Genomic DNA, 25,365 nt, shown 5'->3' on the forward strand with positions numbered 1-25,365 from the left:
TGCGACCAATTGGAATTATAGAAAGCTGGAAATAGGAGAAAATAAGGAGGGCTGAAAGAACGGCACTCATTATTCCTGAATATTGCTCCCAGATCAGTTGAAACCAGTTAGATAAAGAGATCAGAAGTGAGGGAAACCATTAGCCACACAACCAAATCTTCATTTGCATGCCCCCACAGTAGGCTCCACGACCATCATGCTACAGCGTTTTGGGTCTCCTTAAAACCACACCCCTCACATGCACCTTCTTCATTCCCATTCATCCAATCAGAAATGCCATCATCACCTTTTTAAATTAATTGAAAAATTATTCCCAATCCAAAAATAACGCCATCTATATAAGACAACAACAGCAAGACCCAACAATAGGAGTTATATACTGAGTTAGTTGCTTAGCTAGCTAGTGAACCCAAATGGAAATTGAAAAAAACAGAAGTAAATAAAAAAGAAATAAGAAGGGCACAATAATTTACATCTCCCTTCCAATCTTGCTACAATAACAAAATGCATAAACGCAAGAAATGTTAAAAAAAAACAAAGGAGATTAATAGCCTCCTCATAATCAAACATCTTATTTCAGCACTTTTCCCATTTCCATGGGATTCAAATTAAACATCACCATTTCCTCGGCGTGTAGAACTCTCTCTCAGTTTCCCGGCCAAAGTCGGTAGACCGGTCGAGCCGATCCACCACAGCACTCTTAAAATTGAACACCTCTTGTTGCGCCTTATGACACGACCGCTGCATTCCGACCCCACTTAGACTCACCCTCGATTCGAGCATAACCTCACTCAGAGGTACCCTCTTCCGGTTAGACACGACTGGCTCGGGTCTTTGCCTAGGAGCACTTTGAGACCTCACCTTGGCCTCAAATGATTGCGTGTTAACCATGTAATTAGGACAATTTGACAAATTAGCAACGCTCTTAGCCGGTGTCCCTGGCATGATGTTACACAAATTCATGTATCGTGGCGTGTTCTGTGCCGTGTGGGAATAACGACACTTCTCAGTGCTTAAAAAGCCCCAGTCATAATCGTTGAGGTTGCGTGAACTAGGGATCGAAATTGGTGGCAGGTCTTCACTTAGATCAAAAACCGAAGGGCTGGTACGCCGTGATGAACGAGATTTGGGGCGAACGGTATCTATTTCGACTATTTTTGGGCTATGGTCGAAGCCGGACTCCACACTGGCAGACAAACGACGACTGTAGTAGGATGCAGCTTGCTCGCTTCTCGTGTCATCGTACCTTTCTTGCTGCCATATCAGAAAATAAATACATGGTTACTTGGGGCCAACATGTACATTTTAGGATTTTTTTTTTCTTCAAAATATCCTTGAAAGTTTTAGAATCTAAAATGAACTGTTAAGAAACTAAAATGAATGCCTTGTTTTCGCCAATACAATTGCAAATAAGAGAGACGACTTACCAGGGACCGCCTATGACGGTATTGTTGATTCAGGAGGTTTCGATCATTTCGAATCAAGTTGCGAGATTTTTGGGCTCGAACGGTAGCCTGAGCTCGAACCATGGCTTGCATACTCTGCAATGTTGCAGCTGCTTGTTTACGCACCAGATAGCCTCTTACCAGTGCTTGTAGCTTCACCAATGCTTTAAGAGCCCTTAGAGCTTTTTTTGCCTGTTACATTTGTAAGAACACAAATTTGAAGGTTACAAAAAAAGGATAGAAGTTCAAATCCATGTTGATTTCTATATTTTTGCTAAGATTTCTCAACCGAACCAACGGCATTGAATGCACCCCGGAAATATAGAAGATGTCATGCAATCAAATCAAGGTCAAATTAAATAATTTATTTTACAATAAAAAATGCTTTATTATAAAGCTCTATAAACAATTCTCTATCTCACATTTAATGAGGCGATGATTTAAGCGAATATTGAAACAGAGTACAGTATTTTATCAATCAAAACTCTGTACATTTATACTTATACCCATTTCCCTTCTAACCTGCTTATAATTGTTCTTGCCAGTAACAGAACATCAAAATAGAAAATTGAAAATAATAGGCAACCCTGTAATAAATGCCACGAAATTAATAAAATATCAAATAAATAGTAGGAGAACTTCTTTTTTTCATAAAATCAGAGCTGTATCAAACCAATTGCTTTCTTTCTTTTCTTTTTTTTTTTTACCAAACGCAATAAATTTGATTGGTAGTTTCCATTCTTTTTAAATGCAACACAAAACCGCGTGAGCAGTTAAGAAAATTATATTATATTGCACTACAGAATAAGACATAGTCTATTAATGTACTTTAGCTACAAAAAAAAAAATTAAGATTAACATTCCATTCGAAAAACAAGATAAAAGTTAATTAGGAAATAATTATACAATAATCACATACCAAGTAGCCTCTAAAGGCCGTTTGAATCTTGACAGCAGCAATTCTTTCCCAGGATCCACCAGGGATTTGACCGCCTCCTCCAGGACCAAACACGCGGGCCCCATGACCCTGGCTAGTGAGCCTCACGACAGCAACTGCTGCTTGGGCTGCCGCCACAGCAGCATCGGCCGCAGCTGCCGTGGCTGCTGCCACAGCAATGGCATGCTTGCTCTGTTCCCTCTCTGTCTCGTTATACAAAGACCTCAACCAAGCTTTGTTGTCAATTGGCGGAGGCTTCGCGGGTGCCACAGGCGTTGAGGAGGTTGAATCCGAGTCTCTTGTAGACTTCGCAAAGCTCCATCTCTTTTTATCTGTTGTATAGTTCGGGCTAGGGTTTTCTTTGGCCTCTTTCTTGCCTCCTCCTAAGAGGTTCCTGAACCACCTTGTTGCTTTTCCCATTGTTTCAATCTCTAGAAGGTAGATGGAGAGATTGAATAAAATGGGCTGTGTAAAAACCTGGAGGTAGAGAGAGAGAAAGAGAAGGTGAGAAAGGGGCTCTGTTTTTGGAGTTCTGCTATTTAAAAAAAATGGGTAGTAAAAAAGAAAATCCTCTGAGGCCTCGTGAAGAGGTGCAGTAGAAGACAAAAGCATGTCCCGCAATGACACAGATAAAAAAGAAACTAAAGAAAATATAAACTATTGTATTGTTTCTTGGTGTTTAGTTTCACTAAAGGGGAGAGAGAGATGGAGTGCTAGAGAGATAATTCTTTACTGGGTCCATCTAATCTGGTCTTAAAATTCAAAATCTAGAGAGAGAAGATAGAGAGCGCTCAAAAACCTAAAAATTCCGGACCTATTCAGAAACTTAGAAGTCGAAAACAGAGCAAACATGTATTATGCGCAAGGAGAAGAAACGAGGAGAAATCAACCTCAAACAAATCTCCTTCTCTTCGTTTTTTTTTTTCCTATCGTTACTTTTGAAAGAAAGGAAGAGTAGTACAGAGAACAGAGAAGAGTATATATTCGCTTGATTCGCTCTTATAGTGATAGAGCTGACACACTCGTGAATCCACCCATAAGTTTTGTTTTTATTACGCACTTTTAGATTCTCTCTCTATCTTTCCTCTCAGCTTTTGCTGTTTCCCTTTTATTTTTCTTTTTACACTGTAAAGATCTTAGATGAGCGTCACCAAATAAACGGAGGAATGGAGCGCACTGCTTCCTCTTTCTCTCTCTTCTGACCAGGTGACAACTTTTCGAAAATTTTAAATGGTTAAAATTGAATTTGAAAAGGCAAATGGATCAAACCTGAAGAGGAAAAAGCGAAGAAGAGTCGCTTCGTTCTCTAGAGGAAAAAAAAAATCAAATGTTTGGTGGGGTTGAGAGGGTAAAAAAATCATATTTTTATACGTAAAAAAGTAGTCGTTGTAAGCCAGCGTGCGTCAGGCCGTCGGATTTGCCTTGAGATCTGAGAACCCGAGATATACGGTAGCTTTTATGATACGAATTTAATTTCTTGAACGGTCAACGACATTTAAACAGTGGTACGGTGTATTTAATTTTTCCTTTTTTTGCCAAGAATAGTATTGCGTATTTATACAACTTTCCACGATACTACAAGATTCCATCCATCCTTGGAAATATATATATATACGATCAAATTTAATATGATCGACTTTAGAGTGATACGAGGCCATAAAGGATATACGAGTTGGTCTTTTGTACGGATACTATTTGAGAACTTCGAAAAAATTGAACAATCAATGTTGGATTTTTTTTTTGAGAATAAGGATCCAGCCCCTATTTGATTCATACAATCAATGTTGGATTGAATTCGTAAAATCTGCATTTAACTCATAATTTAAATTTAGCGAATCAGGACGATTCGATTTGTGTAGACACAATTAGGTCCTGTTCGGCAGCAACTCCAACTTTTACTCCAACTTTTACTGTTTATGTGGGAAAACAAAAATTATAACTTAATTTTTGTTTTCCCACGTGAACAGTAAATTTCAGTTCAAAATTTTCACAGCCCATTTCTATTTCCATTCTTTTGAGCCCGCCGAACAGGACCGCTGATATGTATTATTGTGAGTTAATGCTGAGAATACATGTTCTTGATTGCCTCCCCTCCCCATTTGAATCAATTTTCATTGTACTTTTGCAGGTTTTCGTAAAAATTTAAAATTTTAAAATTTATGGGTTTAATGCAACAACATGAGGAATTTGTATTGTTTGCTAAAAACAACCATAAAAAGAAGATAGAAAAGACTAAATGAATTTCATTGTATTCAAATTGTGTGTTTGATGAATTTACAGTGCAGCTTATATATATAGAGAAGAAAGAAAACCTATACAGAGTTTGTTATAACAGAAAAGATGCTCTATTCGAATTGATCTATATCTCTACTGTTACTCTTATTGTAAATGTCTCCAGTTGTGAGCTAAATGGATCGGTCCAGTACATTGGCTAATATTTGCATTAACTCAAAATTTAAGTTAATGCAGAATTAATTTGGACTGTTCTCGGACCGAATTTATCCGAATTATGATCGGACGACTGAGAATCTGAGATAACTAAAATTCTGAGTTAATGCAGAGGATACAAATTCACAACATGAGTTCTCGTCTTTACAGATACATAGGTTTAATTTTAAAAAATAACATTTAAAAATGTTGAATATAACATACCTATTTAATAAATAAAATGAATTAGTAACATTTGCATCTGCTACGTTTTTCTTGCATCATATGCATGCAAAGAGTTTGCTATTCGAGACGACAAAAGTGGCAACTCCGTCCTCCGCACGGAAATAAATCTTTTATTATTCCTTAAAAACAAAAGAACTGTTCAAATATTTTTATATGTGAATTTCAACTAATTTTTTTATGCACGAATCTCAACAAAAATCAATGGGTGCGATTGGTTGCTGTTATTCCCTAGATATAACAGTAGATATATTTTCCCTTGGGGCACATTGCAAATGTATTTCAAAACAAGAGTAGAACTAGGGTGTTCTTAAGCTCACCAAAGTGTTTGGTGAGCTTGATTTCAAAATCCGTCAAATCGGTTTCAAATGACGAATCCGAACCGTTGGAACCCGCCTATTTTACGTGTGATGCATCTACATGTGAAATTTTTAAACTTTCGAATTAGTTTAGTATAAAGTAAATTGGTCAAAATTAGAAGGTTAATAAATTAATTTTAGTGCATTCATTTTTTGAACATTTTTTGACCGCTTGACTTTATACTAAACTAATTCGAAAGTTTAAAAATTTCACATGTAGACTCATCACACGTAAAATAGGCGGGTTCCAACGGTTCGGATTCGTCATTTGAAACCGATTTGACGGATTTTGGAGTCAAGCTCACCAAACACTTTGGTGAGCTTAAGAACACCCTAGTTCTACTCTCAAAATAAAGCAGAGTTAATTGAAATGATGCGCAGTAGGACCAAGATGCTGAGTTTTACAAAACACGTTATACATGTCGTGGAAATGAACCATTTTCAAACAAAAAAGAAAACAATTTATCTTATTACTTTTGCAAACAATGAAATTTTCATGTTTCTGTCATCGTGTCAAATTTTATTCCATAACAAAATCGAATAATTTGAGTTTGCTCAAACACAAAATGTCGAAACAAGCTCGTTCATTTATGGATGGAGCTTCAATCTGGAGCGCTGTTTCATTGCAAAAAATTTCTTTGATGATTGATTGATGTCCACAGATTTGATGACAGTGATACGCTATATTTTGTCCTAAATAGTCAGATTAAAATTATACGGATAACATTATAAAAAAAAAAAACTCATAGATAAAAAATGCAATAAGAAATCTTTAATTTTGATTAAAAGGCAACTTCGTCAACCACATGTAATCAATTCATATAATATTTGCAATAAATTAATTATTACAAGGTATATGGAGATAAAATTGATAAAAATATAATCTCGTAGATATACAAAATTCGGAAATGATCAATCAGCATATGACTATTGTCTGCAAAAAGAACAAAATTATAAGAAAAAGGCCTAGGGACCGTTTAATCTCATTGGAGAACAGGTGGAGACAAACTTGTGGGGATAGTTTACTGGAGATGTTTACTGTAGCATTGTATGCCGATGGTCAAATCTGGATCAGGATTCAGGAAAAACAGTTTAAAACTAGCTGCACATATTTGTCTTACTGCATTTTAGGCTCCAATTTTGTGCGTCATGTCGGATTACAAAATTATCCAATCAATTTCTTAAATCTTGATCTAATCTCCTTTTGCCAATAGTTTAACCTGGCGTTTCATGGCAGGGTTTGTTCCCTTCCAGACCTGGAATCCACGTGTCGCTTACTATACAATTTCAACCGGCATTTCATGTTATGAGAAACTAGATCATCATTTTCAAAATCAAACAGTGTATCTGAACCTTTTAATAGTATCTCTGTTATAATGTACCTGGCAACCAAATTTTTACATTTTTACGATTTTTAATTATTTTTATAGAATTTTTCAAAATTAATGTTTTATAAAATATATTTAATAAAAGCAGTAATTATAAAAATTCCGAATATAGTAAATAATTTGCCAAATTAAAAAAATTGGTCTCCGACCACATTATAATATGGATGTCATGTTAAAGAGAGCAGATCCACTATTTGATTTTGAAATTGATATTATAATAAAAAAGTAATACAGTTTCTCTACCTCCCAAAGCATCAATCCCAACTCTCTTTCTCTCTCTCTGTTAGGGCCTGTTCGATGGACCTAAGGGAATGAGAATAGGAATGGATTGCAAAAAAATTGAATTGATTTTTATTGTTTCCGCGTGAACAGTAACATTTTAACTTCCGTCGAACATGCCCTTAGGGATAATATGAATTGTTCAATATTATCTATGTATTATAAAGTGCTTGGAGATCAAATTGTACAATATTTTGAAGATCTTTTTCTATTTTCGAGAATTTTTTTAAATTGATTTTTTATGGTTCAAAATTTTCTGTAAAATTAAATTTCAAATTTTTAAATAAAATAGTAATAAGTTTAAAAAAATATATATAAAATTTGGTATCCAGATGCAAATTTAATATGAAGATCAAAATCATCGGTTCATATAAACTATTTAAAATTTGAAAACAGAGATAAGAACTTAAACCACAAGAGGACCTATGCTTATATTATATAAATTTAAGTTCAAATTTAATTTCAAACTTGTGCTTGCGATACCGAAACTTATAATTCGACTAGCTATATTAGATGTGTTCTTACTTTTATTATTTATTTATTTTAATTGACTTAGGAAGCAGTGGTTGATTTTAGAGAAAAACAATATTTACTTTTTGAGCACTTTATGTTGATTGATTCTAATTTTCTACATACTTTTCCTCATCGACGCTACAAATGTTCTATATATTACTTCATTGAAATTTTTATTGATCAATATTTGTACTATTTTTTTTTCCCAAATGTAGATGAAGACTGAGACTCTTATCTAAAATGGTATAATATTTTTATTATAATGAAAAAAATAAAAATCAAAGCTCCACAAACTTCGCTAGATTTTCCGTAAATTGCTCATAAGTCATAACGCATAGCTTTAAACCGTATTTCAATCGTGGCCTTTTGCTCATAACGGCATAGCTTTAAATCATATTCCAAATCCGACAAATTAAATTTTAAACAATATTTTAATTCAAATTTATTCAATTAATGTCTTGATTGACCCTACTGAAATTAAATTTATGCCCAAGGGCTTTCAATAAGAAAAAAAAAATATTAAATAAGAACCAAGGGTAAAGATTTTAACAGAGTAGTTTTAGCTTCATGCAGCATAAAAACCATGTATAGTCCTGTTTTAATTTTCTAGTCACTACGGTGCATGAAGCCAAAACTACTCTGTCAAAATCTCTACTCAGAACCATTGACAAATTTACAACAATGCGGGGTGTGGTTTCGTAATATCGATGTATCGACTGATGTAAGCACCATTTAATGCATAACAATAAACCCGGCCGTATTTCGGGCAAAAACCTAAAGGAGTTTTAAAAGGTAATCCCATGATTTCCGGATATTTCCAAAATCAGAGCGCGTACCATGTTTAATGTTTTGTTGACGATTGTAATTTAATTTAAGCACAATTAAAGGGTTGATTTGCTTTTTTCACACTAAGGTTATTTTCGTCAATTTTCGACGCGTCACGTGATGTGAAGGTCCATAGCAGCGCAGACTTCTTTCTTGGAGGTTAGTTTTTATTTTTTAACCTTTTTTTATGGGATAAAAAACAGACGACCTTGACACAGAAGCCCCAGATTTACGTGAAATTACGTGTAGACCGCAATTTGAATTTCCCGCTGAGGAATCGGATCGGAATCTTTTTAAAATTTTGAAACAGAGTACAACTCTAGCTAACGGAAGATTCCGACATAGAGTACTTTGATCTCATCCCTTATCCTTCATCATAGTGCGATAATTGGTGTAACGGGTTGGTTTTTACAAAAAAACGTGTGAAGTTACCCGCAATGTTAGAGAAGAGTTGCATTAAAAAATAATTTATCCGGCAAACGTGACAATAATAAAACTAAAAATTATGTATGTATTTTATAAATGTGGTCGAATATCAAATTTTATTTTATATGATTTAAAGATCGATTCATGGTTAATACATTCAATTCGAAATAACGGTTTCTGAATTGCATTGAATTTTGAATAGTAAAAATTGTCGACTGCATATAGGATCATTGTTCATATAATTAGAAAGACGGTCAATAATATCTCATTTTTTTCCGTGCATGGAAACTGAAGTTATCTTATATAGTATGAAATCATGCGCGATGTGGTCACAGTACACCTATGCTAATCTTTTCCTATTAAGTTAATAATTCGAGAACATTCAGGTTTATTTATTTATTTACCCCAGATAAAATTCCCAAATGCTTGTCTCATGTGTTGTTCATATATTTAGCGAAAGAAGGACGTCCTCTAAGGTTTCTTTATTGTCTTGTTTTATTTTTGGGTGTGTGAGATTCGCCCGTGACTCAGATTAATCTAAATATTTAAATTTGGATCGATTATATGGTCATCTTGACTTGTTATTTAGAATTTCATAACATATCACATGCAAGTCCGAAGCTAATTTTAGTCCTTATTATATAGACGTCAATGCTGTCAATGATGTAAATTTTTTAATGCTGAGAATGATGAATAATTTTTCAATATGCATAATATTTTATTCTAAATTATATCAAAAATAAAATACACATTAATACAGAAATTTTGAAATTAAAGGAACGTTAATTGACTTCACTCCTACATAACTCTGTTATTGGTAACATATAAGAAATCCTTACGAGTAATAATTCAATCGCTCTTCGACGAGCTGAAGTTTTGGGGTGTTGTACAACAATAAGTCAAATTCTTATGTTGGGACCAACTATTTACGATTGAAATAAGTCTATCTCACTAATTTTACAACTAAAATGCCTCAATTTTGGAGTGAAGATTTTAACATGGCAGTTTTAATTTCATGTTGCGTAAACGCTAGTAGTCCAGAAACTATATATTTAGACAAAACACAACAAGAATAGCTGGGTTTTTGCGAGGATAACAATAATGAATTCGCGAGTCTTCAAATAGCCTCGCGATAAGAATAACCTCGCAATAGGTTTTGAAATATCCTCGCGATAAGGTTAAAATAGTCTCGCGAATACTATGTGGGAACAGCGATCTATGTTGGCACTATTATGTCCTTCATGTCCGTGCGTATGTCCACGGGAATAAGCGACGCACTGTTATATCCTTCATGTCCGCATTATGTCCACGGGAATAAGATGGCTAGCTGCAGATCTAATTTTCCACTTTACCCAATTAAAAATATTGCTAATTAAACTGAAATCTAACAATTTAATTACCAAAGTTTCTTGAAAAATAATATATTACAAACTAAAATTTTAATGATTGATAAATAGTTAAATATAAATGAAATAACTTATAATGAATAATTCCAAGCTTAATTAATTCAAGCATAAATATTAATTGAGTTCTACAATTGCATAACAATTAGTGTCACAAATTGTACTAGACACAATCACATTATGCTTAATGCATTTTAACAAGCACAAATCTAGATTTAAGCAAAATATGGAATTAAAGGAGTAGCTAGAAATAAAAAAAAAAACTGAAAAGAAATTAAGTCCATAATTAAGCTATATGTTTGCCGAAATGAAAATACAATACTAGTATGACAATATTCATTTGCACTCGAAGTCCAGATGTTTGTAAACTTCATTGTCATCACCTATAGGATCAGATTATAACAAAAATGATATGTTACCATTTACTTTTGGTTTCGCGTAGTATGCCACGAAGTATATAATGCAAGAAAATAGGTCTTTATGGTCTTTTTTGAGTGTCCAACATATAGTCTACTGTTAAGACTTTCTAGACACAGGAACCCCCAGCAAGTAATGAATCATTTACCTTTACCCTTGCTTATTCAACCTGAAACCCTTAGTTTGATGTAAAACATTTATGCTTCTACCAATTTTTTCTGGTAATAGAATAGGGCGGCTTGCTTCTGGTATCGGCACTCGAGATCCCTTACTAACTACTAAGATCCAAACCAGTAGACCAATACTTTTATGATCAATACTTTGATTTTTAGTCAACTGGTACATATACCTGTACTGATCCTAATAAGTGCTAAATGTACCAATCTCAGCTACATATTTGCATCGATAAAAAGAAATGTTATTTAGAGAGAATTACTGCACTTGAAATTAATAAAATCAAATCGAATTATCATATGTAATTAAATGATGCTGAAATTAAAGGATGAATACGCATACCATCAGTATGGTTCATCAGCTTCCTTTAATTGATCGGTTCCTTCATCATTATTAAGTTCATTTTCTACTTCGGTTTCATACCCGGTCTCATCATCTCTTACTGTGGACTGGACACGTGAGGTTAATTTCGCGAGTTCTCCCTGGTCCACTGCTTCTACAATGCCTTGATCTACCAAAACAATATGTATATCTAACTCCTCTCCACCCGTAACCTCGTAATCACAACCCGGCCAATGTTCCTGAAAAATGTCGAGGTCTGAGTCAGTTCTAACCATTTGATGATTCCAGTTTGGTTTGCGTTTTGTCTTTATCACCACCATCCATTCACTTAGATCATCTGATGCATATTTTAGGTAGATGACTTGAATTGCTCGAGCTGCTAACACAAAGGGATCAGGTAGTTCTCTAAGACCCATGTATTTGAGCTCAACAAGGCCATGCTTCTTGTCCACCCTTACTGCACTTATTGGATCAAACCAATAACATTCAAAGAGCATAATCTTGTCGAATCCTTCGTAAACTAGCTCAACTATATCTTTTATAACTCCGTAGCACTCTCTATCCTTTGTAACGATGCATACCCCACTACTACAAGTTGCTTTGCACAAGGCGTATTCATGTGTGTGAAATCTTATGCCATTGATGTTGTATGCCTTGTAAGAGGTGTTATCTCTAGATTTTGGACCGAAACGCATTTTTTTATATGTATGTCACAATTTGGATCATACTGTGTTTTGTGACGAATCCAAGGACAGAAATCTTTAACACGAATTTTCTGCAATGATGCTTCATCTAAAGTTCGGCGTGGATTTTCTGCTCTAACGCTAGCATTGAATGCCCTGTACAATTTGTAGTAGAAGTTTATTAAAAAAGTTAGATTGAATACATACTAAGCTGATGAAGGAAATATGCAAGTCAATGATGGTTGAATACATTTGTAGTTAGAAAGTATTCAATTTGTTAATGATGATTATCTATATATGTACAATTTGTTAATGATCTTTAACTAAATGTATTCAATTATCATTGACTTGCATCATTGTTGAATTGTACATTTGACTTGCATATATATCAGTAGTTAGAAAGCATTCAATTTGTAGCAGAAGTTTATTAAAAAAGTTAGATTTATTACATTTGTAGCAGTAGTTCCTTCATCATTATCTATATATGCAAGTCGATTGTAATGAACCAAATATGGATCCAATTAGTATGATTCGATGAGATACTTACTTAGACAGATAATCAATGAATTTACATCCGCTATTATCCAACACAGATTTGTGCAGTATTCATTTCTTCCAACCTTAGATTTCTTAGGAGGATGCCACTACCCTTACCCGAGTAGTTAAAAATCGCAGGCTTTCTATCTAATGGCATCTCTGGGCCAACATCATGCCTTCCTTTACTCAATTGAAATTTTCTCCGATCAGGATCGAAATAATGAGAACAAAAGATCGATATCTCTTTTAAAACGTACACCTCAACAATGGAACCCTCAACTCGTGCTTTGTTCTTGATCATCATTCTTGCATCTTTGTTACGCCTACAAATAATTTGACATACTTAATTAGCTAGTTCTGAATAATTAAATGAATTGGAAAAACATGGGAAGGAAGAAAAACAAAACTAAATACAAGATAGTACTGATGTTCTGTGGTACCAATGACTTTTTTTAACATTTAACATTCAATTAACTTTTTTAATTATTCAACCCGAAATCGATTAACCTGTTTTGGTTATGTTATAATTAAATTCAACAATTATAAGTAAGCAAACTTCAAGTGATGAAACGATGCAGGAGATGTCTATTAAATCAAGGTCTCTTTCCGACAAGCATATGGAATTTCACTTGAATATGATTCTGATCGTGTGGATCATCTAGTTCTGGTTGGCTTTTACATTAACCGAATTGATAATATGGAGTTGAATTGTATCCCATGTATTGATTAATTTAATCGATTAGATTAATAGACTAGTATAGAGTGCCCGATTCTAGTTTGCTCCCTTTAAATTGTATTTTTTTGGTAAACTAGATGTGATTATTGTTCGTCTTCATTTTTAGAGTTTCACCAATCTCTGGACCAATGCATAGTACCTACCAATAACTCAAGTGGCCAAAAAAAATCCTAAAAAATAAGTAGATACAAAAGTGTGTTGTACTAATCGTTCAGGAGAAAACATCCATCTGAATTGGACGGGTCCAGCAAGTCTCATCTCGTGTGCAACATGAACTACAAGATGTTTCATAACGTCAAAAAAGGATGGCGGGAAGATTTTCTCGAGTTTGCACATAGTAACAATAATATTGTTCTCTAACTTGTTCAGCATAGCTATATCCAACTGTTTGGCACATATCTCCCTAAAGAAGATTGAAACCTCATTCAATGCCTCCCATACGGCCTCCGGAACAAAGCCGCGGAAAGCAACGGGCATGAGGCACTCGACAAAGACATGAACATCGTGGCTTTTCAACCCAAAAATTGTTTTCTCAGTCAAATTTGATGCATACCCATCGGGAAACTTAACTTTGTCCTTAAGCCAGATCAACACTTTCCCTTTGTTGGTGGTGCTTAAAATATAACTTGCTTTTGGTTTTTTCGATTTTGGTCCAGGAGTAAGATGGAGTTCGGAGCGTTTGCAATAAATAGCCAAGTCTAAACGGGATTGGACCATGTCTTTCTTTTTATTTTTAAAGTCGAAAACCGTGTTCATGATATTATCCCAAAATTTTTTTTCAATGTGCATCAGATCTAGGTTATGACGAAGATCCAAGCTTGACCAATAAGGTAAATGAAAGAAAATACTTTTCTTTTGCCAATTATGAGTGATACGATATCCAGGAATTTGGTTGAGTTTGCCGGTTTTACCCCATTTAATGTCACCTAAACCATTAACAATCATCTTCACCTCCTCCCCCGATAACCGTTTCGGTGGTAGATCGAATTCTTTTTTGTCCTTGATGAACTTATTATTCTGACTCTGAAAATGATGGTGAGAAGGCAAGAGACAGCGTGTACAGTCAAACCAAACCACCTTACGATCATGATTTAAATAAAATGACTTTGTATCTTTTCCACAATGTGGGCAAACAAGTTTGCCCTTGGTGCACCAGCCGCTTAAGTCTCCATATGCGGGGAAGTCATTAATTGTCCATAACACCTTATCCGGAGGCAAATTGTATGAGAAAACATAAATAGGCCAGCAACTGTAAGGGGCCAAATTGCTCGAGTACGACTGAAATCCATAAGTGGACATGCCGGGAAAACAATTCCTAGGATCTTTAGCAAATTAAGAATGTTTGGTGTGAAAGTTTTTCCATTCCTTCCCATCAGCTGGGTGCACCATAACTTCATTTTGTGTGCGGGGCTTTGCATGCCATCGCATTAACTCTGCAGTATATTTTGTCAGGTACATCCTTCGCAGCCTTGGACCTATTGGTAGGTACCTTAAAGATTTTTGCGCGATAGACTTTCCTTTGTAGTTTGGTTTTTGTTTTTTATATCTTGGCTCGCCACAAACATCACACTTATCCTTCTTTCCATTATCCTTGTAATAGAGCATGCAGTTGTTCGAGCATGCATCAATTTGTTGGTGATGAAGCCCCAATCCTCGGACCAACCTTTTGGCTGCGTAAAAAGTTGTTGGCAATTTATCATGTCTAGGAAGCATAGCCTTTATCAACTTCAACCATGGATCAAAGTTGTGCTCACTTATATGACACGCCTTAATTCCAAACATTATGTTATGGCTTGTAGAACATTAAAATTGATTCCTTGTGGTCCCACGACATCCCATAGAGTATGTTTTGATGCCTTGAGCATGTCAAAAAATGCATGTGCTGTTGCATTAGGGGGTTCCTCAATACTATCACTTTCCCTATCTACATCTAGCATCTGGATATCATATAACATATCCGCCATTAAATTGGGACTAGCATGGACTGGAGAGGTGGCTTGAACCGGCTCCGCAAGATACTGGGAAGTATGCTCCGCAGTTTCCTTCGCAGTTTAAGGTTCTCCATGGAGAAACCATCTTTCATAACCTACGTATTACAAAGATAACTAAATGTCATAAAATACAATGCAAATTAAAATATATAAGATCCGACTCTTCTCCCTCAACTATTTTTTTGAAGAAAAATAAGGATCCAGCCCATATTTAATTGATAAATCTCAAATTACAAAAAGTTTGTAGTTGCCTAAAAAGAAAGTAAGAAAACACAAAAATTCAAACATGCTAGAGTTTATAATAGAAAGCCTAATAAAAGAAACGCCTGTGGGTGAGTAATGCCCAAAGACCAAAAGTTAAAAAACGGAGAAAAAAGAAAAAAGAAAAAGAAAAAGAAATGTCAGGTTTATTATTTAATCAAACTTCTCCCGCTGGTTGTTCATGGTAATGCATCAGCTGTGTCATTACCTCTATCAACTCTGCATGTGCCTTTCTGCAGTCTTTGAAGATTCGTGTACACCTTTCTCTCCGAATTACAAACATTACCACCAGTAGTGTTTCCCTTGCCCTTTTGTTATTGTCCAACCGCAGAATGGCCTGTATCGGATTTGACCTCATTTGTGTTGCAATGTCCATCATCCTGTACATCTCTACCACAAACTGGCACTTTCCTACCATGTAGCCTGCTGTTTCTGCGTCTCGGCAACACATGACACACATGTTTGTGATGGGCAATCCTCTTTTCCATAGATTGTCAATGGTCAGTAGTCTATTGTTCACCAGAAGCCAACCGAAGACTTTTATCCTCAGTGGTACTTGTAGCTTCCATATACGTTGGGCGTGGATCAAAATATATGGTTAGTTTTTAAATGCCCGGTATGCGCTTTTAACAGTGTAAATACCTATTTCCGTCCATTTCCATTTGACCTCGTCTTGTTGCATACTTTAGTGTGTTACAACTCTTCTGACATACCCTCTTAGTGTTTGTAGCTCCTTTTCTGCCGTGTCCGTGAGGACTTGTTGGAAGCATTGTCTCATGGACTGCCTTGCCTCCTTAAGGTTTGTGGTGATATCTACGGTGTGTTAGTAGAGTGCCGGCATTTCATGTTTTAATATACCATGACCTTAATCGTTATTCCATAGTGATATTCGGTCACCTTGACTAGAAATGTGTGTTACTGTTGTCTCCCAAAAAGCGTGACATTATTGTAGTGCTCCCGTGAATAAAGACGAGATCAGTACTAAATTTTCGTTGAGCCTTGTTCCGTGGAAGATTGGTTTCCACAATCTTTGCTTCGATTTTTGCCAATACCAAACCCATTTCATGAGTAGCGCTTTGTTGAAAGTAACCAGATCTATTACTCCTAGTCTCCAATAATTTTTGGGTCTACATACTAGGTCCCAATTTGCCAGGTTCATCCTACTTGATTGCTGTCCCACTCCGTGTCATAGAAAAGTCCTCCTGATTTTGTCGATCTTGTTGATCACCCATTTGGGTAGTTTTAAGACCATCATGAAATGCGAAGGTAGTGTCGATAATACCGCATTAAGAAGAACTAATCTACCTGCTATCAACAAATGTTCTCCCTCAACTGTTGTAATGGTTCCATAATAAGTCACTACAATGACGGATCTACTCTTAAAGCAAGGTGTTTAATTATTTTTATGAATTTAAATTCTTTAATTGTGCAAATTGAAACTTAATAGATTTTTTTAAATGTTTATATAATTCAGCTCACTTCTAAAATGCTAATTATGTATTTGTAGTTTAGGAATTAGAATTCCACTTTGTGGTCGTGGAGAGTTATATCCAAATTTTAGTTTCATTCCTCCCAATCTAATTTTTTAAATTTCAATCCTAAAATTTTAAATAGAGATATAGCAATGCCTTAAGACTCAAGCTTAATGACCATAATAATGGTTTTCATACACGTTTGAAGTGTTAGACAACCATTACAACGATCTTTGAAAGTTTGTTTGTAAATGTTTTAGAATCGTTATATACATAGTTCTAGAGTCTGGTTTTAATTTCAATTTGACCTGATCTATTATTACAATCCAATGAGTTTAGATGCGATTCAAGTAACTTTCTGTTGAAATATCCGATTTCAACATTTGACTTGAATTAGAAAAGCTCGTGAAGAAATCTATAGTTCACTAGTGGAGAAACTGGAATTAGGATCGGCCTATCTGAATTGGTTATTACCAAACACCGATACTAATACCTATCTGGATCGGTTAATTTCAAAAAATTGATACTAAAAACTATCAGGATCGGTTATTATAAAGAACAGATCCTAATATATGCATAATTAGGATCCCTCTCCTCGCGCTCACTCTGTCTCCCTCTCCTCCGTCTCTTTTTCTCTATCTCCATCTCTCCCTCTCCGGAGGGTCTCCCCACCGCCTCCGGCTCTCCCTCTCATTCTTTGCTCCTCCAAAGCCGTCTCTATCTTATTCTTCGACTCCAAAGTCCCTCCAAAGCCGTCTCTCTCATTCGCCGACAGGTGATTTGTATTATAAGTATATAGAAAACCACACTTCTTCCGTATTTTCAACTTTGATTTACTATGCTGACATGATTTTCCTTTCTGGTAAAAAAAGTTGGAATTGGATCACGAGAATAAGAAACTAGTTACTTTGATCGCAAGTTGCCAGTGCTCTATTAAGGTTACTTTTCTTCTTGTTATTCTTTTCATAGCACTAATCAAAGTATATAGGAAATCAGTGCTTCTTTGCAATTTCACCTTAATTTCTTCATTTGTTTAGGAAGGTAATGTTATAGCTCCTGTAGTTACTGATTTGAGATCTAGAGACAACTATGAACAAGAGAGGAGGGAGGCGATAAAGTGAGGTCAATAATAGATTATGCGGCTGGTTAGGATATTTTTTTTTTTTATGTTTTTGTTTGAACAAACTTGAGTCATTGTTCCATTAGATATGATTTGGTGATAAAGTGAGGTCAACAATAGATCGTTTATTGCCTAATATAAATTCCGTTGCTAAGCGATTTTTTATGGTTGTGCTATGAAATATTGGTGGTTTCTTTGATAATGATGATGAGTAATATATTTTTATCCTAATATATAATATTAAATTTTTTGGATTTAAATTTCTTGTTTATAATATGTAATGCATTATATCTGGATTCACAAAATGTTGATTTTGCAAAAAAAAAAAAAAATAGGACCAGTTGTTTCAAATAATCGATCCTTATTAGTACTATTAGGATCGGTTATTTTAAACAACCGATCCTAGTTCCTTTTTTTTAACACCCATTAGGATCGGTTATTTAAAATAACCAATCCTAATAGTACTAATTAGGATTGGTTATTTTAAACAACCGATCCTAATTCAAATTTTTAGGATCGGTTGTTTAACCGATCCATATTAGTTTCGTATTAGTATCGTCCGGATCAGGATCAGTGAAATTCCGATCCTAATGTGCATAAATAACCGATTCTAATTTCAATTTTTCCACTAGTGGTTGGTCCTAGAGAATCTTGGGATTGTATTTTGATAGGCCAAAAAATTTAGAAACGTGCCTCAAAACTTGAGATGAAATTTCGGATTGATATTTTTTGCTTTCTAGTTTTTGCTTTTAAGTTTCTTTATTATATTTTTTCTTAACATTGTTTATGTAACTGTTGTTAGAATTGTTTTTGTAGATCAAAATTATATGGATCGAAATTGATAATTTGTGAAATTAAATATGGTACAACCTAATTAGGTTGTATAAATAAATGAGTCCGAAATTTCTACTCTCTGGATAAAATCACATATGGATAAGTATATCTAAAAAGGTACACGTTAATGGGTGCGACTATGTGGTGCGATGAACTAGTGCATGGCATTATAAAAGATTCTTGTTTCATGGTGTGTAATTCTCTGGTACCTACGGTAAGACATAAAATTTGTAGCCATTTTTGTCGTTGAAATTAGAAATAAAATGAGATTTTTGAATAAAATTTAAGTCAAAATCTTATGATACTTGTTATAAGATTTGGTGCGATCACCGAGTTGTACCCAAACTGTTCCGGAATGAGACACGAGTATTTTGTTCTACATGCAGTTAGTGACGTGTTGTGTTACAATTTTCAAAATATATCAAATAGACTTTAAATAAAAAATTAGTATTTGATAAATTTGAATTTTTGAAACCGTATTTCTCATTGTGCGTATACCATGACAACCAAACATTTCCTTAAATTTGTATCAATTTGAATGTGGAAAAAATAACATGTGATTATCTAGCCCATGGAAAGGATAAAAATAATGAAGGGTTTTTAAGCGGATGGTCACCGGGGATGACGATCTTAATATTTTAAAAGATTGGGTGTTTCGCTATCTGACATTAAGATTTAAGAACCTCGGGTTCGATCGGTAATAAAAAATTTGAGTGTCAAATCACCAAAAAAAAATTAGAAAAGAAAGAAATCATGTTGCATAAGTCATAACAGGAATTTTTTTATCTCAACGATGAAAATCCACTTCTTAGTTGATTAAATGTTGCAACTATCCATTCATCTTTTCTATCAAATTAAAAAAAAAAATTGAATCTGACTTGTTGAAACAGATCCACTTGGTATGAGATGAGATGTGCATAAATTTTTCCTTTTTTCACTGTAATATATATAGACTAATGTGCATTCGAATGTATATGGGCCGAAATACATACGGTTCAAATTCGACTTTTCAAAATACAAACGGTCGATCCGAACCGTTCATCTTGTTCTCTATATTAATATGTGCTTGGAGACCAAATTTTACATTTTTCTGAATTTTTTTTTACTATTTATTAAATATTTTACAAAATTGTTGATCCAGCGGTGACTTAACAAAACAGTAAAAGCAATAGTCTCCATTAGATCAACAATTTTGTAAAATACTTAATAAATAGTAAAAAAATTCAGGAAAAATGTAAAATTTGGTCTCCAAGTACATATTAATATGGAGAACAAGATGAACGGTCCGGATCGACCGTTTGGATTTTGAAAAATCGAATTTGGACCGTATGTATTTTGGCTCATATACATTCGAATGCACATTAGTCTCTCTCTCTCTATATATATATATAGGAAAATGCTAATATGCTACGCGTAGCTTAGAGGGCTTCCGTGCAATGGCTCAATATTTGAGTTTTCAAAATTCTAACGGTCGATCCGAACCGTTCAACATGATCTCCATATGAATATGTACTTGCAAACCAAATTTTACATTTTTTAGAATTTTTTTTACTATTTTTTAGATAAGTAGAAAAATACTAGATCTAAAAATTTTATACAATTCAGACTCATTGAGTTCGATTCATATATTTGAATTGAGTCTGATTCAAATTTATAAAGATCTAACTCAATGAGTCCGATTCAAATTTTATACAATTCAGATCAAGTGAATCGGACTCAATGACCATTGAGTTCGATCCATATATTTGAATCGGACTCATTGAGTTAAATCTTTATAAATTTGTTACAATTCAAATACTTTTTCAGTACGTACGAATTTAATAATTTATATAGATAAAAAATATCCGTCGTAACAGCATAAAACATTAGAATTCTGATAAATCCAAAACCCGTTTTTGAAAATCAAACAATTATGGGCGCCGTGGGCCATGCCATCTGTGAACAGTCAGCAGCATATTCCTTTAGAATTCAGATCCAATGTAATGTCGTATGTTTTAAAATGATACGAACTTTTAAAGCGGATCCCCTGTATTTCAAACAGGCACCGAATTAATGAACGGACCAATAAATTATTTAAGTTCGGTTCGGCGAGATCACAAATTCGTGATTCGGAAATAATTTGGAAATGATTCGGATCAGAAATTTTAGTCCTGTGAGGGAGTAAAAAAAAAAAATCAAAAGAAATAATTGTGCTTAGAAAAATTCGGGGAAAAGTTCGTGAATAATTCATAAAATTAAAAAAAAGTTCGTAAAATTTGTGAATTATTCGGGTTTAATTCGGTCAACCAAATAATCCGGCGTTCGGTTTGACATCGCCCCAAAATAAAAATTATTCGGATATAATTCGGATATCTTATCACTATGATTGCTGTATGACATTCACCAATGCAAAAAAAAAAAAAAAAAAAAATCCCGTTCATTTTGATACAAACTTTTATGAAATAATTTACAGACCTTCCATATAAATTTTTTATATATATGAACAATTTTATCTATTTCAAATGCCGATGGATTCATATTCAATTACTCGTTGCACAAGTCTAGTAGATCTGCTAAACGGGCAATTTTATAATCGATCCGTGTACGTGAGAGGAATAAGGTGCAGAGTTTATACGCTCTGAGAGATGCTTTCGTAGGCAGCATATTGCAGACTGTTTATGGGTGAAAATGGAGTAGATAATGTCTGATCTGTCATCATCTGTATTTGATTTGTATTCGAAAAATTAAGTATGGATATTTGATATCTGAATATCTGAAGAATATATGTGTGAATATAGATACAAATATGGTTTTACGTTTTGATTATCCGTATACGAATAGTAAAATATACTATATAGTTTAGTATATACATTATGAAAAAAATTCATGTTATTTCATTATAATTAGATAAATATTTGATCTGTATATGATTTTATTACTATCCGTTCCGTATCTGATCTGTTTTCACCCCTGTGATTGTTGCTTTATACTAAATAGTAGAAATTTATCCATTGCAGCACATCCTGTTGATTTATTTTTAAATAGCAAAAAGTTACCAATTGACAGAATTTTTAGGATATCTAGTTATTATTTCCGTTTCTGAAGTTAAATCAATAGTTTTTGGTTTAATGCTAAAGCCAATGTTTTCATGTAAAATATTGTAGATTCAAAATTTGGAGAACATTTTTTTATGAATATTAAATAGTTGAGTTCCTTGACTTTTAACCTTTACTTAAAAAAGAAGAAGCAATAGTTAAGATCATATCCAATGTAGAGAAATATCTCAGAAACTACGAAGTCAATTCGATTGGGAAACAAATGTACGAGTATGGGGCATTAATACGTAGACAAACTGTTCATCCAACAAGCAATATTAAAAAATGTGAGCGTCTAAATTAAAATTTGGGAAATTTTATTTCTAGTACTAAAGGCCGATACAGACTTACAGAGTAATATTGAACTGTAGACAACGGATTAAACATGATTATAAATCATCTCATTTATCTGCAGAACAATCGGTACAATATAGTAGATAAGGTCAGACCAAATCATTTCGGTACGCAGATATCCAACACCATTCGGATAAACTTCCCCTTTTTTTTTTCCGGTACAAACCGAATCATTTTGCTCAAGGATTGAATCTCATATTTAGTTCAGTTACCAGACAAGTTGAGGTGAATGATTTATTGTAAAAGCATCAAAAGCCTGTGGGAACTGGGAACCCACCAAAGCATGGGATTAATCTTGCTTTGCCGGGAAGCTTAAAATTTGTGATTATGTGTTTTGTTCCTTGGTGGCACCAATTATTTCTTCAGACACATATGCATGCTTTGTTCTGTACTCTTGGCATTTTATGTCTGAGAAATATTTCAATATGTTGCTGTTAGTTCTGAACTTCTGATAACATCATGATTTTGATGCACAATATATGATCCATCCGATTAAAATCGAGTGCATTAAATTCGTTGTGGCCCTTTCAGTGGAGGGTAGTGTATAAGATCTGAGCGAAAATTCGAATAGAATGACTCAATTTGCGTACCTTATTTATGACATGGTTGCAATTATGGCAATAATTGCCAACCCTTTACTTCAAAATATTGAAAATTGGGAGTCCGTAGAACAGAGAACTGAAAATCTGAAATAGAAAGGTTGTAATTAACAAAATTACGAATAATCTAAATTATTTATTTTTGCATTGTTGGGTTCATAATAAGGAAAATTTGTGGTGTACCCATTTAAACTTTTGAAATAGCCAATATCTCTATAAAATCAACATAATATTCAATATCCCCACAAAAATTAAATTTTTTTCTTCTATCTCTTTTTATATAATTATTTTAAAATTAAATTGACTAATATGCCCTTTCATTTTTAAATAGAAATGTCCCTTGAATTGCTATTTGTTCCTCTTTCTCCTTATTCTCGATGGAGGTGTTTCATGAATTTAACCTTTCTATTTTTTTTATCCTCTCACTTCAGAGATTGGTGCTTGCTCCTCCTCTTCCTCGCTCTCTTAGGGCATGTTCAGTCTGGTTGCTGTTAATGTAAGAAAAAAAAAATTAAGTAAAAAGTAGTGCAAATTTGAAGCATACCTATGTCTATGCCCATTCTCATTAGTGGACCGAACAAGCCCTTATTGAGAACTATTTTGAGGTCGCCTCTTTCTTCCTCCACTTCTCACTTCACTGAGTTGACATTTTCTTTTGTTGTTCTAATTAAGTGGGATTTTTACCCCAGCTGCATCTTCGCCATCAGGTCCTGTTCGGTCGCGTTTCAACTGAATTTTTTTTTTTCCACAGGAACAGTACTTTTCAGTTCAATTCCTGTATCCATGCTTATTCTCAATTGAAGACCGAACAGGGCATTATCTCTTCCAAATTCCTATCAAATATTGCAAAAATAACACTATTCTACCTTTTATTCAAATTTATCAAACCGAGTTCTAAAAAATTAGTTACGAAACAAAGAGAAAGAAAAGAAGTTACACTGCACAATCTCCATGTGCAGAGTCATTATTATTGCATCATAATGATTCTTTCAGAAACATTGTATAACTGTCTGAAATAATTTTGTTAAACACATTCTTGTTTTGAACTAATTAAAGACGCCAGACTATATCCTGTATCAAAAATTTCTCTCATTTATTGACAATTTGTGACATTTTGCTTCAAATCACGCATAACATATATTATGTAGTCAGAGATTGGCTCTTGATTAACACAATCCAGCAGCCTTTGGAGCCAAAGAGACTTGTATTGACATCTATACTGCATCAATTTGTGTCGTTGACAAAGATAAAATTACTGTACACATATATGCATCTATTGTTTTTACTTTGCTTGTTTTTCTATTAATATTTATTTTACCACGCAATTTATTTAGTTTGTTCTGAGAATTTCTTTCAACTATATCTATTATGAGACTGTTAAGGAATAATGTCATTTTTAATCTTATAAAATAATAATTTATTTCTTCACAGCTCATTTCTTGTAATAGATTAGCATGTTTTTTCTTTTTGTTATCTGTATTAATTTAATTTCTCTAATAAGTAATCCGTGTTCGTTTTAACTAATAGATCACTAGGTGCTCCTTGTAATTTCTCTAATTAGTATTCTGAGTCCTTATCTGTGTTAATTTAATTTCTCTAGTAATATTAATTTTATCATGTTATCTGCAATGAGTGTATAGGAACAATCTGATATAATTTTAATTATTGTCAGGGATCTGTTATTTTTTAATACATAAATTAACGTAGTGTTAATTTTAATTCAATTTTATTATCAATTTATTTCTAAACTTTTTTTTTTTTTGAAAAAGTGGGGATACCACCAGTTTCATTACGAAACGTTATTTCTATACTATTAACTGGTACTTTTAAATTTTTAATTCGGATGGCTTTATTTTCATATTATTTAATGTGATGTTTAGTTTGGCTATCTTATTTTAAATTTATTTTTAATCAGAACAAGTAAATGATACCAAAAAAATATTTATAATGTGACGTAAACTACAAATTCCAACCAAACAATAAATAAGTTAAATCGCAACTTAACCTTGATTTTTAATCCAAATATGAATAAACACCAATGATCTACCTAATTAAGGATATCTAGCTCGAAAGAAAAATTTAACGATGAATCTATTAATGCATTATTTTGTTTTATTGTGAATGTTCGATAGATTTCAATTGCTATGGAATATCTAAAAAAAATATGAACTCTAAAGATTATTTTTTTTATAAACCATAAATAATTAAATCAAATTTACGAAATCAATATAATTGTTTTTTTTTTTTAAAAACCATAAGGACCGAACGGCCCATTCGATCTTCAGATTGTTCCTAAACATTGATTTAAAAGAAATAAATTATATATTACATAAATTAATGCAAATTAATGTAACTTAAACATTGATTTAAAAGAAACTTTAATCATAACATTTTATCTCATAAAATAAAATAGTTATACAAATAGTCTCTAAAGTATTATTCGTTTATCATTTTAATATTTAAAATTTCAAATATATCATTTTGATTATTCTAAGTATCACACATTATTATTCTGAACTCTTTTAG

General features: G+C 33.6%; 1 protein-coding gene across 4 annotated transcripts; it reads right to left on the reverse strand.

Annotated features, from left to right (window-relative positions):
• Positions 1-444: 444 nt before the first annotated feature.
• LOC144559797 (protein IQ-domain 26-like) lies at positions 445-3,557 on the reverse strand. 4 transcript variants are annotated; one of them, XM_078308922.1, is made up of 4 exons: positions 3,273-3,557; positions 2,365-2,813; positions 1,428-1,637; positions 445-1,254 (listed from the first exon to the last, which is right to left on the reverse strand). In XM_078308922.1, the coding sequence occupies exons 2-4, from the start codon at positions 2,800-2,802 to the stop codon at positions 616-618; spliced, it is 1,287 nt and encodes a 428-aa protein (XP_078165048.1). In that variant the 5' UTR covers positions 2,803-2,813; positions 3,273-3,557; the 3' UTR covers positions 445-615. The 4 variants fall into 4 exon arrangements, with proteins under 4 accessions (XP_078165048.1, XP_078165046.1, XP_078165047.1 ...); XM_078308920.1 differs by having other exon boundaries at positions 2,365-2,859; XM_078308921.1 differs by having other exon boundaries at positions 2,365-2,859; positions 3,197-3,557.
• Positions 3,558-25,365: the final 21,808 nt, after the last annotated feature.

This window comes from Carex rostrata, chromosome 9 (assembly GCF_964058835.1).
Source record: "Carex rostrata chromosome 9, lpCarRost1.2, whole genome shotgun sequence".
Taxonomy (NCBI): domain Eukaryota; kingdom Viridiplantae; phylum Streptophyta; class Magnoliopsida; order Poales; family Cyperaceae; genus Carex; species Carex rostrata.